The 14,485-nt window shown below is 40.6% G+C and overlaps 1 protein-coding gene across 1 annotated transcript; it reads right to left on the bottom strand.

The window, feature by feature from the left end:
- Nucleotides 1–2,767: 2,767 nt before the first annotated feature.
- Nucleotides 2,768–14,251, bottom strand: herpud1 (homocysteine-inducible, endoplasmic reticulum stress-inducible, ubiquitin-like domain member 1). Its single transcript, XM_080027301.1, has 8 exons — nucleotides 13,912–14,251; nucleotides 12,021–12,098; nucleotides 10,947–11,018; nucleotides 9,849–10,024; nucleotides 8,097–8,207; nucleotides 7,616–7,987; nucleotides 4,887–4,998; nucleotides 2,768–4,046 (listed from the first exon to the last, which is right to left on the bottom strand). Exons 1-8 carry the CDS (start codon nucleotides 14,062–14,064, stop codon nucleotides 3,858–3,860), a joined length of 1,263 nt encoding a protein of 420 aa, XP_079883427.1. The 5' UTR covers nucleotides 14,065–14,251; the 3' UTR covers nucleotides 2,768–3,857.
- Nucleotides 14,252–14,485: the final 234 nt, after the last annotated feature.

The following is a 14,485-nucleotide window of genomic DNA, read 5'->3' as shown; positions in this document are numbered from 1 at the left end:
CCAGTTAGAGACACACACTATCCAATGACTGAAACATTTACATTTCAAAACCAATGACATTTACTTCTTTTTTAATATATGAATCGCATCAAGGTGACTAGTGATAGCACGGGATATAAAACAATGTAATAATCGGAGGACAAGAAGATACAACAGCACTGAACGTATGCTATGTGCTGAAACATTGCCAATTGGTGTATTTTAACAGGTTTCAAGAAAATGTAGCACAGCAGTTATCAAAACCAGTATACATACCCCACAGAGATGCCTTTTTAAATGACAAATGAGAAATCCTCCAAGGAATACACTTAGCCTATACAGACTGGAGATGTTTAAGTGATGTATCCAAATCTGCTCTCCTGCTTAATAGCACGTCTAAACTTCTTATTCTACTTCTCCCATCAGGTGTAAAAACACAGTTACATTCAGGTCCAACTCCCTCTGAACAAAGACTCTTTCAAACAAGTGCTGGCTCACGGGGAAACTAGAGATACAGAAGCTAGACTGTAAGGTGAACTAATCATCCCCTAGTGGTGGAACCTGATGAGTCTATTTGTTCTCTCTCAAACCTCCCCGGTGACAATATAGGGTTTGGGATGAAGGGGGGAGGTACAGAAAGACACAAGAGACAAAGTGAAGATAACAACAAAGGGGGGAACTAATGTAATGTAATGCGAGTGTGTGTGTGTGTGTGTGTGTGTGTGTGTGTGTGTGGAGCTTTGCTTACAGGGTAACATGCTGTTACTGCAAAGTAAATGTGTAAGGACACTGTGATCCCGCCACCGCCACACACGGACACATGCACACACACAAACCTAGATACTCCAGCCTTCCACTTAGTAAAAAGTAATATCAATAAGCAGGAAAAGAATTGCAGCCCATCATGTTAAAAGAGGTAGGCTCTAGTCTTGTATCTTGTACAGCACTTTGGTCAACTGATGTTGTTTTTAAATGTGCCATAGAAATAATTTTGACTTTGACTTTTGGTCACAGATGAAATTGAATTGTCTGAGTTATGATTGCATACAGTTGCTGGTTTGCGATGGCAATACTTAACTATCCACCACAAGCCGGGGCCCCAAGGTTATCATGCTAAGGGCCCCCAGATAGGACCCGCCCTGACACACACAATGAATAAGAACCGTAACCAGAACTGCAAACTACGCACACACAGGTGCATGTGGCAAACTCTACTTGTAGATACAGTGGGGCCGGTGCAACAGAGAGTGTACTGAATGTTACAATATTTACCATGCTAAAGGTGACATGACCTTTTTAGCCTTCAGCCAGTTACTGTATTTAAAACATGGGGTCAACAAACTGGTCCGTAGAAAACACCGTCCTCACCTCACAAAGCACATGTGCAACAAATCAACACAATCAAGAGCCGTTAAGAGTTAAAAACATTTATTGCATCCATCAGGAAGCTTCTCTCAGAAAGACAGTGAGATTAAAAGCCATTCTATTTAAAATTCTTATTATACAAGGTGCTAACAATGTACAGCAAGGGCTCACACAGAACACAAAATCGATTGGATTACAAGAAAAATTACACCTCTTGAATTAACCCTTTTTACAAAATCATTGTTAAGAGAACAGAGTAAAATCCACTAATTCCTTATTATACATTTGCAATGCACGCACCAAAGGCAATCAATGCAAAACAACATGAGTCACATAATGGCATAAGGGGGCAGCATTTAGTAGTTCATCATTTGGAATGTTAACCGAAAGAAGTTATGACCTGTGACATGAAAATATTAAAATGAGCACTAATACAAGCCAGCTGACTTGCCTTAATTCCACAAGATATTCTAAAAAAAAAATTGTTTCTGAAAAATAATGGAAACATTATTTTGGAAAGCAATGTTTATTGTGATTCAAATTCTCTGCGATCGGACCTGTTTGATTTGAATGGGATTTTAGACATGAGCCGACATTCCCCTCTGTGAAAGAACTACACTAAAATGGAGCCCTCTAGCCATTTTATTTATATAAGAAATCTCCCATGAAGAAGAATATTTCATAACCCCTGTCCCTGTATGATAAGAAGCTTGCATAAGATACATGTTGTAAAGTGCTTGGTGTACATATATTTACAGAACGTTTCTTTTCAACTATGGCAACATCACATTGTACAGATAATGCAAGCCGACTGTTTGGCAGTAAGAAGAAGACTAATGTGTATTTGGTCACACTCGCCACCATCTGTCATTGAGTAACACAACTGTTGGTCTGGAATCTCACATGAGGAGGTACAAATAGATTTGAAAAGTTGTCCTTCTTTTCTCATTCGGTTTATAAGGTGAAGTTCCAGTAGCGCTCAGTTCTCTGCTAGCACTGAGGCAGTTAAATGTGCATTGCAGTGACTTTACGGAATCAAGTAAAGGCCAAAATCATCTCATCTTGTGCATTTGTTGACTGAATTCAACAGATACAATCGAACTTAAAGGCCTACTTCACCGGTTTGAATATGAAGGTGTATTGAATTCTGAGATCCTATGTAGTATAAATGTGCGAAAAAAATTGAAATCGGTTCATCCTAGCCTGAGAAAAGGCAGAAAGAGTGTTTTTTTAACCCTATATTTCTCTTTCTCGTGACATCACAGAAAGAGAAATATAGGGTTAAAAAAAAAAACTTACTTTGTAAATATTACTGTAATGTCACAGTAAAAGACATCACAGTAATATTTACAAAGTAAGTTTTTTTTTTAACCCTATATTTCTCTTTCTGTGATGTCACGAGAAAGAGAAATATAGGGTTAAAAAAACACTCTTTCTGCCTTTTCTCAGGCTAGGATGAACCGATTTCAATTTTTTTCGCACATTTATACTACATAGGATCTCAGAATTCAATACACCTTCATATTCAAACCGGTGAAGTAGGCCTTTAATGTTTGACTTGGCTTGAATTTACAGTATTTTCTTTTTGATTGAAATGGATCTGCTTGAATTGCATAGAGTTTTGCTGAATATTACAATTAAGTTTTTTGCCAAACAAAACTAGAATGATTTATTTTACATTATGCATCTTGAAATAACCTACTAGACCTTTTCAAGACGCCTATAACACAACAGATGAATTCTGACAGAACGTTGTCAAAGGCATTTTATTTTAATGCTAGAAGTTCAGTTCAAATGCGTATGGGCTTTCAAAGCGTCCAAACAAATACATCTGTCCTTCTTTAAACAGCTGTAAATCAAACTCAGACTGAATGGAACAATATGAATATGTTCCTGGATAAATCTAGATTATAGATGAGATACAGTGGTGCATTCTGTCCGTTTCAGAGGATTTTCACTCTAACTGAACATTGCTCATTTAGTCCTTACAAGTATGAGACTATTGATTTGGATTATTGACTTCTTTATTAAAACTCAGACGAAGCCTTAACATCACATCTCCTCACATGGAGAATAGTTCAGACACAATAGTCCCAACAGTGACCAAGCATAGAGGTTTAGTCTGGACTCTCGGCTGCCACCTACTGTCGTTTCATGGGAACCGTCCAGGTAGCTGGAAATATTTTACAAGCCTTTGTCACCTAGCAAAAAAAAAAACATTTTGGAGGGCTAAAACCAACCGACCAGCAGACTGGAGTTCTATCTGAAAAGATAGAACAATGTCACACAGGAGCTCTTAGCACTACTTTCAAAGTATGTGTTTCATTTGGGGGGGGCCGCAATCTTTTTTGAACGGCCTTGATTTGATATATTCTTGAGTTGACAGCTCCGCCAGCCTTTTAAGCATCGTCCCCAGAAGGTATTGTTCCACACCAAAAATAAAAAATAAAATATAAAATATATATAAAATAAAATAAAAATGTAAAAGAAAAAGGTGTTATTGTCCTAAGAGGTCAGTTGGCCAAACCCTGAGGGGCCTCAGGTATGAGAGAGGAGAAGAAGGTTTTGAAGAAGAGCCAGGCGGTCCACACCACTGACACCCTGTGAGGAGGCACTAGAACGGCCCTCATTGCTTCCTGTTCGTCTGATTGGTCCTCTGCAGCGGCAGGCTCCTCCCTCTGGCCGTCAGCATGCTCGTCAGCCTGAGTAAACAGCACACGAAGGATTTACATAAGTATTCATCAAGTATGCATCAAAGTGTTTTTCAGCTAAATACAAAGTATTCTTAAAAGTGTTTTTTCGGTTTAAGCTGACTATTTCAAGCCACATACAATTTCCCTTTCTGGAATAATTAAGTATTTATCTGTCTATAAATCAACCTATTACGAAGGGCACTTAACACCTGATAGTCTGCTTACAGTTCCATTCCTTGGTTGGAACCGGAAGCGAGAAAGATACATTATTTAGCTTTTCATCTGTTTGGTTCTTTTTCACCTCTAAATGCAGCGACATAAGCCATGTGATAACAATCTTTTCACTCATTGGTCAGATGTGTCTGGGGCGGAGCAATAACATTGTTCCTGAACAGCTCTACAATTGGTCAGAATTTCCATGGGGAAAACTACAGAAAGAAACTACAGAAAGTAGTGCGTCTCCCCAATCCCATAATGCATATTGTAGCTGGCTACGGGATCGTTACACAGTGCTTTGTGCTGTTGGGCCGTTTGGAAGAATACAGAGACCACCTAATTAACAAGGTCTCGGCTACTTGTTTGGTCCACTTTTGGTGCTCAACCGAATGCGATTGCTGTGTTCTCACCTGCGCAAACGCAATCTAACCAAACGGCAGGTGTAAAAGCAACCTAAGCCTACTATAATTTGATGTCTTTAACAAGTGGAATTCTGCTACATTTGAAAAGGGAACAACCATGCAGGTTAAAGACACACACTGACCCATAATGTCATGTCAACAAAGCACAGGCCTTGAACCACTGAGATATGAGCAGATTACAAAGCTGTAGTTTGACAACATGTTCCCTTACTGGTTGTGGGTTTGGGTTCCTGTTCTCGTTCTGCTGGTTGTGCTGCACCTCAGCAGGGCCGGGGCCTTGGACCTGCGCTCGCCTTCTGAAGGGAAACCAGCCGGCTGTGTGTCTGTGGACAGAGAATACATCTATATTAGTGCCATGTGAACAGCAAAAAAGCAAGCTGGGAAAAGTGAAATGAACTTGTCTAAAACTTAATTTCCTCCTCTGTCATGTCTCCCTTAACCCATTGATGACGGCTGCTGCGCGATGCCACATTGTATCTCCTGCCTGATGCTGCGCGATGCCACATTGTATCTCCTGCCTGATGCTGCGTCGCGCAGCATTGTTCCTTTATCTAATTTTCATGGCGTGCCCAACATAGAATGCACCGTCATTGGTTCAAATACACTTGAGGTGGGTTTTGTTGATTTTTTAAGACCACGTGACCACCCAAAATGTGTGGTTTGCCGAAAATCGCGCCAATCAAAAAATAAATAAATAAATAATAATAAAAAAAATACGCCAGCTGTGTCGGCGATAGTGTATTACAGAACAGTTAGTGGCGTTTGGTGCGCAGAATCAAGGTCTACTATAAGCTACTGACAAATCACACAACACATTGCATCTATTTATTAACACTATTTATGAATTTAGGCTATATTTTGCTGCTCCAACTCAAATTCAGCCCAGCCAGGCGATAGTTAAGTTTCAGTTTCGTTTTCATCTCCGTGGTATACAGCCGTTTGGACCAGCTGATCGGCTCCCGACAGCAGGAGTCAGTCTGCGTTCCAGTTGTACTGGGAAGTCGGATTTATGGTGCCAGTGATAACTGAACTAAATAATAAAATAAAGCTATCTTCTCCTTCCTATATCTGTCTATCTTTATCCCTCCACTGCACACTCAGTCACTACTATCCATGCTAAAAGGAAGCAGGATTATAACCTCGTTTAGCACATTATTTTTAAATATTTTATATTATTTTCTCCCCCATCTAATTTTGACGATGTTTAGAAAAATGTGTTGGTTTGTAAGCGCTAAGGGAGCATGTTTAAATAAAACCTGTGAACCTTAACTTTTAAATGTATTTTATTTCATGTTTCTATGTGCTACACAGGCTTAGATATTAAGGTTTTGGTAGACTTTACAATTCATACTATTTTTTCAGAAAACCCTCAGGCATTAAGGACATGCATCCTAGATTGCCATAGTCATCAATGGCTTTAACAATGATTGCAGTCTTTCTCGTGTGCCGTGTAGGGCTCAATAGCAGGATCTATTTAAATGCTACAAAACATGTTGAGGCCAAAACCAAACTGAGGACAAATCACAGATACAAACAGATGTAAACCACTGAATTGTCTCTGTGCCAATGTTAGAACCAAACCCACTTTAAAAACACATTCCTGTACACATCCTTCCACTGGATTCTACATCGAGTTAAACCTGCGTTCCTTTTTGTTTTGGTTGACTTGAAAATGGCGGCATAGCACACTGTGAACATAACATCATTGACCCATAAAAATGTGGTATAATTGTGATTTCACTTCTTGGGAACACTTCCTCGTTGTCCAGATAGTTCACATTAATACACAGTACACCTCCTTATCTTGTAATTGTTTTTGCTGCCAACAGGCTCCATGGGTTTCATTAATTACTAATAACTACTCTGGTCATACGTCTTAGAAATACAATGAATTATTATTACTATCCTGTTTACATTCCTAACTTAGTGATAGGGCAAAACAAGAGTAGAGGAAAAGAACTGAGTGAAACAAAGAGAATGTGAGTGTGGAGCATAGAAACACATTTGCAGTTTGTGTCTGTAAACATTAAGGGTCCAGCTCTTGCCGATATGTAAACATTAGTCAAATGTATTTACTGTAGACTGTCATGTGTTATCAAAGGGCCAGACACACACACACACACACACACACACACACACACACACACACACACACACACACACACACACACACACACACACACACACACACACACACACACACACACACACACACACACACACACACACACACACACACACACACACACACACACACACACACACACACACACAGTTTCTATCATTCATCTCGTGAAGTTATTTTCTTTTAGTAATAGGAAAAGTGATGTATTTTTCCCTCAGTGAAATAGTGCCACCATCTCTCTCACTTTAAAGTAATTTGTTCATAACCAATGCATTTCTACACCTACTGAATCCATGCCTGATGAAAAGGAAAGGAATGTGTATGTGAGTGAGTGAGCGAGTGAGTGAGTGAGTGAGCGAGTGAGTGAGTGAGCGAGCGAGTGAGATAGAGAGTGGGTAAGTAAGGGGTCACGCAACAGCAAACAGAGCGTGGGACCGGGACATATTAAGTAAATGTTGAAATAGATACTTTTAACAGAAGGCCAAAAAATCCAACATATTCCGTTAAGCAGAACTGATATATTGAGCTCAGCTGCTTTCACTTGTGTGTTGCTATATAAAAGTTCTACCAAATAACTGGTTTCAATGCTACATATCCTGAAGGCCGCACCGACTGAGAACACACAGTCATCGGCACTTTGTTTATTCAGTGACATAGAGTAAGTTAGCAGGAGTGCAAACTATGCTCTTATTTATAGTGAGTGTATACATTTCCAAACATGAAGTAATATCTTATCCTGGTGTTTAAAGGAGACGTAAGCGTTATAGTCCCCTCCCTCGTCCACCACATGAACATGCAGAACAGAGTGAACTCACAGGTACATGACGAACAGCGTGCTCATCACCAGCAGGAAGCGGGTCAGGTTGGAGTTGAAGTACACGATCATGAGCAGGACGCCCAACCGCGCAGCAGAGTAGAGCCAGTCCAGCCAATCACGATCCACATCCTCCTCGTCCTCCATCACAGGCCCGCCCTGTGCGTTCATACGCATGTTCTGGTTGGCCTCCCCGGGGTTGATGAAGGCGCCGTCCTGAGCTGGGTTCTGATTGGCCGGCAGGTTGTTGATGGGGTTCTGGTTGGCTAAGGCTGCGGGGACGGGGACCTGGTGGGCGGGGACAGGAGGGTACTGGCCAATGGTTGGTGCCGGTGCAGAGGGGGCGGTGCCTGCTGCCGCCAGCGCCGCTTGGCTGTTGGTGGAGAAATGAGATGAGACGTTAAGAGCATCAGAGACCAATGAGAGAATGTGAGGCGAAAGGAATAGTAGTATGAGTTTAATGTTTATGGATGAGAGCTCACTATTGCATGTAATACTGTCTGGCGTAGACCTGCTGGAGCCACAGCAGCTGTTGAGGGCTGTACAGGGAGTAGGTGGGAAAGGCAGGTTGGGTCATCTGTGGTGCTCCAGGCCTGCAGGCAGAGGTGAAAGACAGTTATTATCTGTTGAGCACTGTAGGCTTCATCTAGTGAGAGCAATCTGATACAGACAGTGTGTACACAGCAACAACAAAATGTATACTTTATTTTAGTTATAATAGAAGGAAAAGTAACCCTTTTCTCTCTCAAATATAACTTTGTATTTGCATCGTTTTGAATAGTTTTTGCATTTATTTTGGTTAACCCAGTAAGACCCAAGTCCACCTAAAAAAAAAACTTCCTCTAAAACTTTACTAGCATTATCAGCAAACCCACCAATATAGTTTTCTATTAGACATTGATAAAAATGATAAAGATCACTGAGTATACTTAGCCATAAAGGCCACTGTGTGCATCATTCTTGACTCGCTGCCTTAACCTTTACTATGTTGATCTCTTTGAAGTCCAATTGAGTTTTCAGACTGATGGAGCGTTACTTAAAGGCACTACGAGTAAGATGGCACGTTGGCGTCCCCTTTGGACAAAAGCGGTAGTATTTTTACGACGCCCGCTGTCGCAAATGCTCGTGCCAGGCGCGCGAGTGTGAACTGAGAAGGGCGCAATATAGTGCATGTACGTGTGTTGAAAGTGTGAGGACTCTTTTCGGCTCCGTGAGAGTGGTTTTGACACTGCATCAACTAATGCCAGTCAGTACACACCTGATTGCAATGAGTTGATGCAGCAGCGTCACCTAACTACCCTCTCTCACGGAGCTGTGTCCTCACAGAAAGCGAATGAAAGAGAGACGGCAGTTTGTATGGATCACGATGAGGTAATGTGTTTGTGTTGTTGATGTAAATAATGACTATTTCAGATAATGGTTATCTGATGATGGTGAAGCAAAGCAAACGTTGTGTTAGTACCAACCGCTCATTCATTTAGGAGTAAACACAGTCTCGCTCTCGTGAAATTGTATACACGTTGCTTGGCAACGTCCTCGTCCCGCCCGTAGTCACTCTCTCTTTTCGCTTTTCTTCATTGCATTCTCTTTTTTTCTTTGATGGTTCAGCCTCGTTACCAGTCATTGTGACGACAAATAACTGTCTCAAACAAGGCTCCCGCTCCCCTTCCCTCACCTAGAGGGATAGGCTTCTCAAATCACGCTGCAGCGCCACACTGAAATCTGCAACCAATACGGATATGTGACCATAGAGCCTGCACGAGCGAACCGAAAATCGGACTGGGTGTGCGACCAGACCAAAAGCAGTAATAAAAACTATATAAAAACGTCTTTCTTTGCACTGATGGTCCCGTTTGCTGTTAAAGGTAATTTATGATTATCAGAGGAAACATGAGGCTGTTTAAAAGATATTTAAATGTTACTCGTAGCCGCTTTAACATGGTGACAGGGAAGTGAAAAGGGGAACTCAAACAAATCTCACAACACGTGATTTAGGTTTGCTGTAGCTGGTGGAAAACAACCTTACTGATTTGAATGACAATGAGCGTTGTCATTATCCAACACAATTTGAAAGGCATGCAGCTTTGTGTGGTTCTCACTGCTGTGTTTACATCTTATTTCTATCAGTTGTTATTAAGAAATATCCCAAAGACGGACGTGCTGCTACATTTTATGCTTGGTCATGACACTAAATACAGGTAATGAGATATGTCATCTCCTGCGTTATGGCTTACATTGCAGCATTAGGCCATGTGGGGGTTCCTGGTGTGTGTGTGTGAGCAGCGGGTGTAGTGGGTGTGGTCTGTCTCCTCTGCCTCAGCTCTGGTGTGCTGGGGGTCTGGGCTGTGGAGGCGGGGCTACTGGGACCGGGGGAATCGGACGCTGTCATTGGCTGTTCCATCTCTCTGGTCTGCAAAGGGAAGAAGAGTTTGAAAATGTTTTAAAAATGTGAGCAATGTGTCACTGCAATTGAAACATCCCTGAGGCATTTATATAAAAAAAAAAATGGAATGCTTATTTTATTGCTCACAATGATCTGCTGTATATGATGAGTGATATGCAGCCAGAAGTAATAACTGGTCTCTAAAATGACTTTGACAATGCTAATGATTTCTATGAACTTTCCAACTCATTTAAATCCATTTGAAAAAGACTGGCCTATGAACAGCACAATAAGGAAGTGAATATGTGGAACAATTCCGATATGCAAATGTAATACATTTCAACTGACAAGCTCAAACAGAAACCAGCTTGTTTTGCTCACACCGCCAACACAATTTAAAAATAAAACCATGAAGAGTTTCACAGCACTCAGGTTTCATTACCTAGGCTTCACCTGACACAAATGAACAAATGCATGAATTAATTTAAAAAAAGGGTGTTGACAGGAATGTGTCATTAATTCAGATTTGTGAGCCCTTGAAGATTATCAACCGTATTAGAATATGTTCCAGAGAAAAGCCACTCTAAATCACATTAAAAAAATTGTCTTACAAATCCAAATCATTTTTAAAGAAGGGAACAAGCAGGGTGATTTGTCTATAGATGGCTGTTTGAGAGCCTAACAAATTAACTGGTTTTAAAGTCAGTTTTTATGACTCCTTACCTTTTCAGAAAGAAAACTAACTTTCCTATCAAACAACAGTAGGACACAGATACTGTATATATGTTTTATTAATGCTGTCCCTCTGGCCTCTTAGATGGTTGTATCATCCATTTGGTTGCCGCCTAAATGTCCTTAGGCATGCCACTTGACTAACATACTTTGTAAAAACACTGCTGTGCTTCTGAGGAAGGTTGAATATATTAGAGTAAACATCATAATTTCCCACCTTAGGTCTGGCTCCCAGTGGTCCTGGATTCCTACAAGCAAACACCAGGTGCAGTGTGGGAATGGAGTCCGTCTGAGAAAGTGGAGAGCAAAAATGCCTGATAAGAAAAGCTACATAGTGAAACACAGTGATACAGAAAAGCCTTAGGGAGGTACAGATAACAGAATAAAACATATCAACCCTGTTTGTATGCGCATGAAACAGTTTCTACCAGTGCCAAAAACAACAGAACCCAGACTGTATGGATGCTAACCACTGCAATGAACTGGAGCCTGACATGAAAACAGGAGAAGCAGGGTTGTTTGCCCTTCACTCTTCCACATGTCAAATAATTCCAGGTCATGTCGACGCCTGAATGTTTTTGCAATTCAACTCAATGTCACGATTAATTTAACATTTTACCTCCATTACGATTCATGAACAATGTTTTTTTTGCCCTCATAGTTGCATAGTTTACAAACAAGGTTTTTACTGTAAATATGCTAAAACTATTAAAGCTGGTACATTGTTTTTAATTAAAGAGTGCATATCTTATCTTTGTGATAAAAACTAGGTCACACAGTTAAACATAGTAACTATTTATCTTTATTAATGGATCATTTATAACTGAAATCCAAGCATCACTTGAATAAAAACACGTTTTAGACATATTTTAGTTTGGAATAAAGTTCTAGAAATACCTTGCATCTTAAATATTACCGTTTGAAAGTTAAAGAATAAAAAAATGATACAGAAATACCTGACATTGACAAGATTACAATAGGTTTAGGTTTTATCTACTTGTGATCTTCACTGATTTCAGGTTTTGCTGGGAAGTATGTGGTAACTTTACCGGCATGAATTTCTAGGGGACACTATCTATCACTACCGTCAGTCTGCCGCTGTGGCTACTATCGTAGTTTACCACCACCGGTATGACTGTGTGTGAACGAATTGAACCTGGAACCCTGTAAAGCGCTTTGAGTCACAGAGAAATAAAGCGCTATATAAATCCAATCAATTATCTAGACAGAAAGCCAAAGCACTGTTTGTAAGCACCACCATTTGCACTCACTAACATCTTGTCACACATACCTGTCTGAAGAGATCGCTAATGTGTAGATGGTCCGGCAGCAGTTTACCAGAATAGATCAGTCTCTGCTCGTTCACAGCCTGCAGGAACACAACACACATGTAGGTTTGGGTCAAACTTTATTTTGAGGGATAAAGCAACTTCAAAATATATCTTCATAGTGGCTGGATCCTGCAAGGCAATAGTAGTACAATAACATCAGACTGACATAAAACATAATATAACAATACTAATGATGATAAACCAATATCCAACACTCTGCTAAAATTAGTAGGTGATGGAATTTGTTGTCAAATAATGCGGTGACCACGTGCCAATCAAAATGGATCCAGATCAAGTATGGTCCTAATTGGTTGTCACAGCAGTTTTCACAAAGCAGTAGCTTGTAAATGTCTTCTAATGACAATTTAAAAAAAAAATACAATTAGGATAGTTATTTGATGCTAGCCAGGTGTGTACTTAAATGTGTATGCTGCTCCTGCACACACAGCTGTTGTCAAAAGCACATGCTCACTTTCCCATTAAAGTGACAGACTTGATCAGGAACCATTAACTTTACTCTGTGACTGCTTGGACCACTGAAACATTCAGGTCCTTGTTTAAGACCTATTTGTAGTTGTAGGCTTTCTGTTTGACACTTTGGCCTCTTCTACTGTTGTTTGTCTTACTCTTGTATATTTGTTTGTGTATTTTCATCCATTTTGTTTATCGAGCTGTGAAGCACTTTGGTCAACTACGGTTGTTCATAAATGTGCTATATGAATACATTTGAACTCGGGACCTGTCTTGTCACTTGAAAGCGCAGATGTTTTACAGTCTACTGCCTGGCCCCACCTCATCTGTACACTTTACATCAGCTGCATCAGTGAAGCATAGATCCTGCTCTTCTCAGCTCTCATCTGAGCAGCAGCCAGGATGTACACTGTGTCCCTTAAGGCGGCAATCTTCCAGAAAGTAAAATATTGTAGGTACTTGGCTGACTCTCTTATTAGAAAGGTGTGCAGCTTATCACAACTGTTTATTTTATTTTAATCGTCAAACAGCTGCAGTGTGTTTTAAATCAGGATTAGCAAAGATTTAACAAAATAATATTGTTAAGCACTGAGCAGGCTAATTTACAATTTAAATAGTTTGAGTAGGCTATTTATTGTGAAAACACGTAGTCACTCAGCACTATTTTAATCCCAATGACACAAACAAAGATATGTTTGAGATAACTTTGAAACTGATTAGTTATGAATTCTACTGTTACCCCTAAATATTAATGGTGGAGTCAGCGATTCTGGAGCAGTGTTGAATATGTCCTTTCAGCAAACACTGTGTGTTTTCTGAAAGTTAATACACAGCCTATGTTCTGTAAACGGGCATGTTGCTAACTTGCTACATATGGTTGACCGCTATGTTTACAATCTTACCCTTGTTTTACATACCAGTTTGCATACAGAGCCTACGCTGGGTAAAGATCATGAGAAGATATTCTTCCTCGAGATCCCTATGATGTTTCACAAAAAGATGATTTTTGACAACAAGCGTTCTCCAGAATAACTGACTCCATCTTTAAAACCTGTCGGGTGAGGACAGTTCCACTTATTTTTCACACACTATTTATTTTATTTCAGGGAAGGACATCATTGAAGACTCCCAGTAGGAACCCCGTGAAATTCAACAAACGTTCATAAAATTCACTACTGAGAACACAGAGACCCTTTTACCCCTGACACAGACGCGCAGAGAGAAAGGCAGACAATAACAGGCAAATGGCTGACAGCTGTTGACTTCCAGCCGACTTCCAGCTGGCCCATGTCATAACATTCCAACACACAGCCCCGGGGCTAAAGTAGCGTGGTTGTGCTAACATTAGCAAGCTAACTTGTCCACCTCGTCATAACTTACCGGTTTGCTTGGATACACAGTCGACAAATGCATTTTTAGATCCTTTACGGTCCAGGTTACAACGACTCCTTCGACGGTTTGGTCCTCCTGAGCCTGGTTGGGCGTTTTTATGAAAAGAGTCATCGTCTTTTGTTGAGAACCCCCCTCGTCCATTTTTACTTTCTCGTTGTTGTCTCGCGCTTATACTGTTAACTTGCTACAACTAATAGTCCTCGTGACTCGTTTGTCAGCAGGCGGAAGAAAAGCGACTTAAATGGTTTCGTCTAAAGAGAACCATGTGCTAACTAAGCCGAGACTGTAAATGACTTTCTGTTGCGGTTATACGGGATTTTCTGGGGAATGTTGTTTCCAAACACACTGTGGCCGCTTCTGATTGGTTACAGAGCGCTCATGGCTCAGACGTGGAGGCTCGGGTAATCGTCACTCTGTGAGCATGCGCAATTCGTCGACGTGTTCCGAAGATCGTTTATTTAGCCGAGAAAATATACAGGTGTAAAGTGACTTCATTCTGGTGCCATTTTACCACCCTCCCCAAAACAAATGGTAAAAACATCATCTTGCTAGGTAGTAAATA

This window comes from Ammodytes marinus (assembly GCF_949987685.1).
Source record: "Ammodytes marinus genome assembly, chromosome: 5".
Classification (NCBI taxonomy): Eukaryota; Metazoa; Chordata; class Actinopteri; order Uranoscopiformes; family Ammodytidae; genus Ammodytes; species Ammodytes marinus.
The sequence above is the reverse complement of the archived record's forward strand: the minus strand, read 5'-3'. Positions and strand labels throughout refer to the sequence as shown.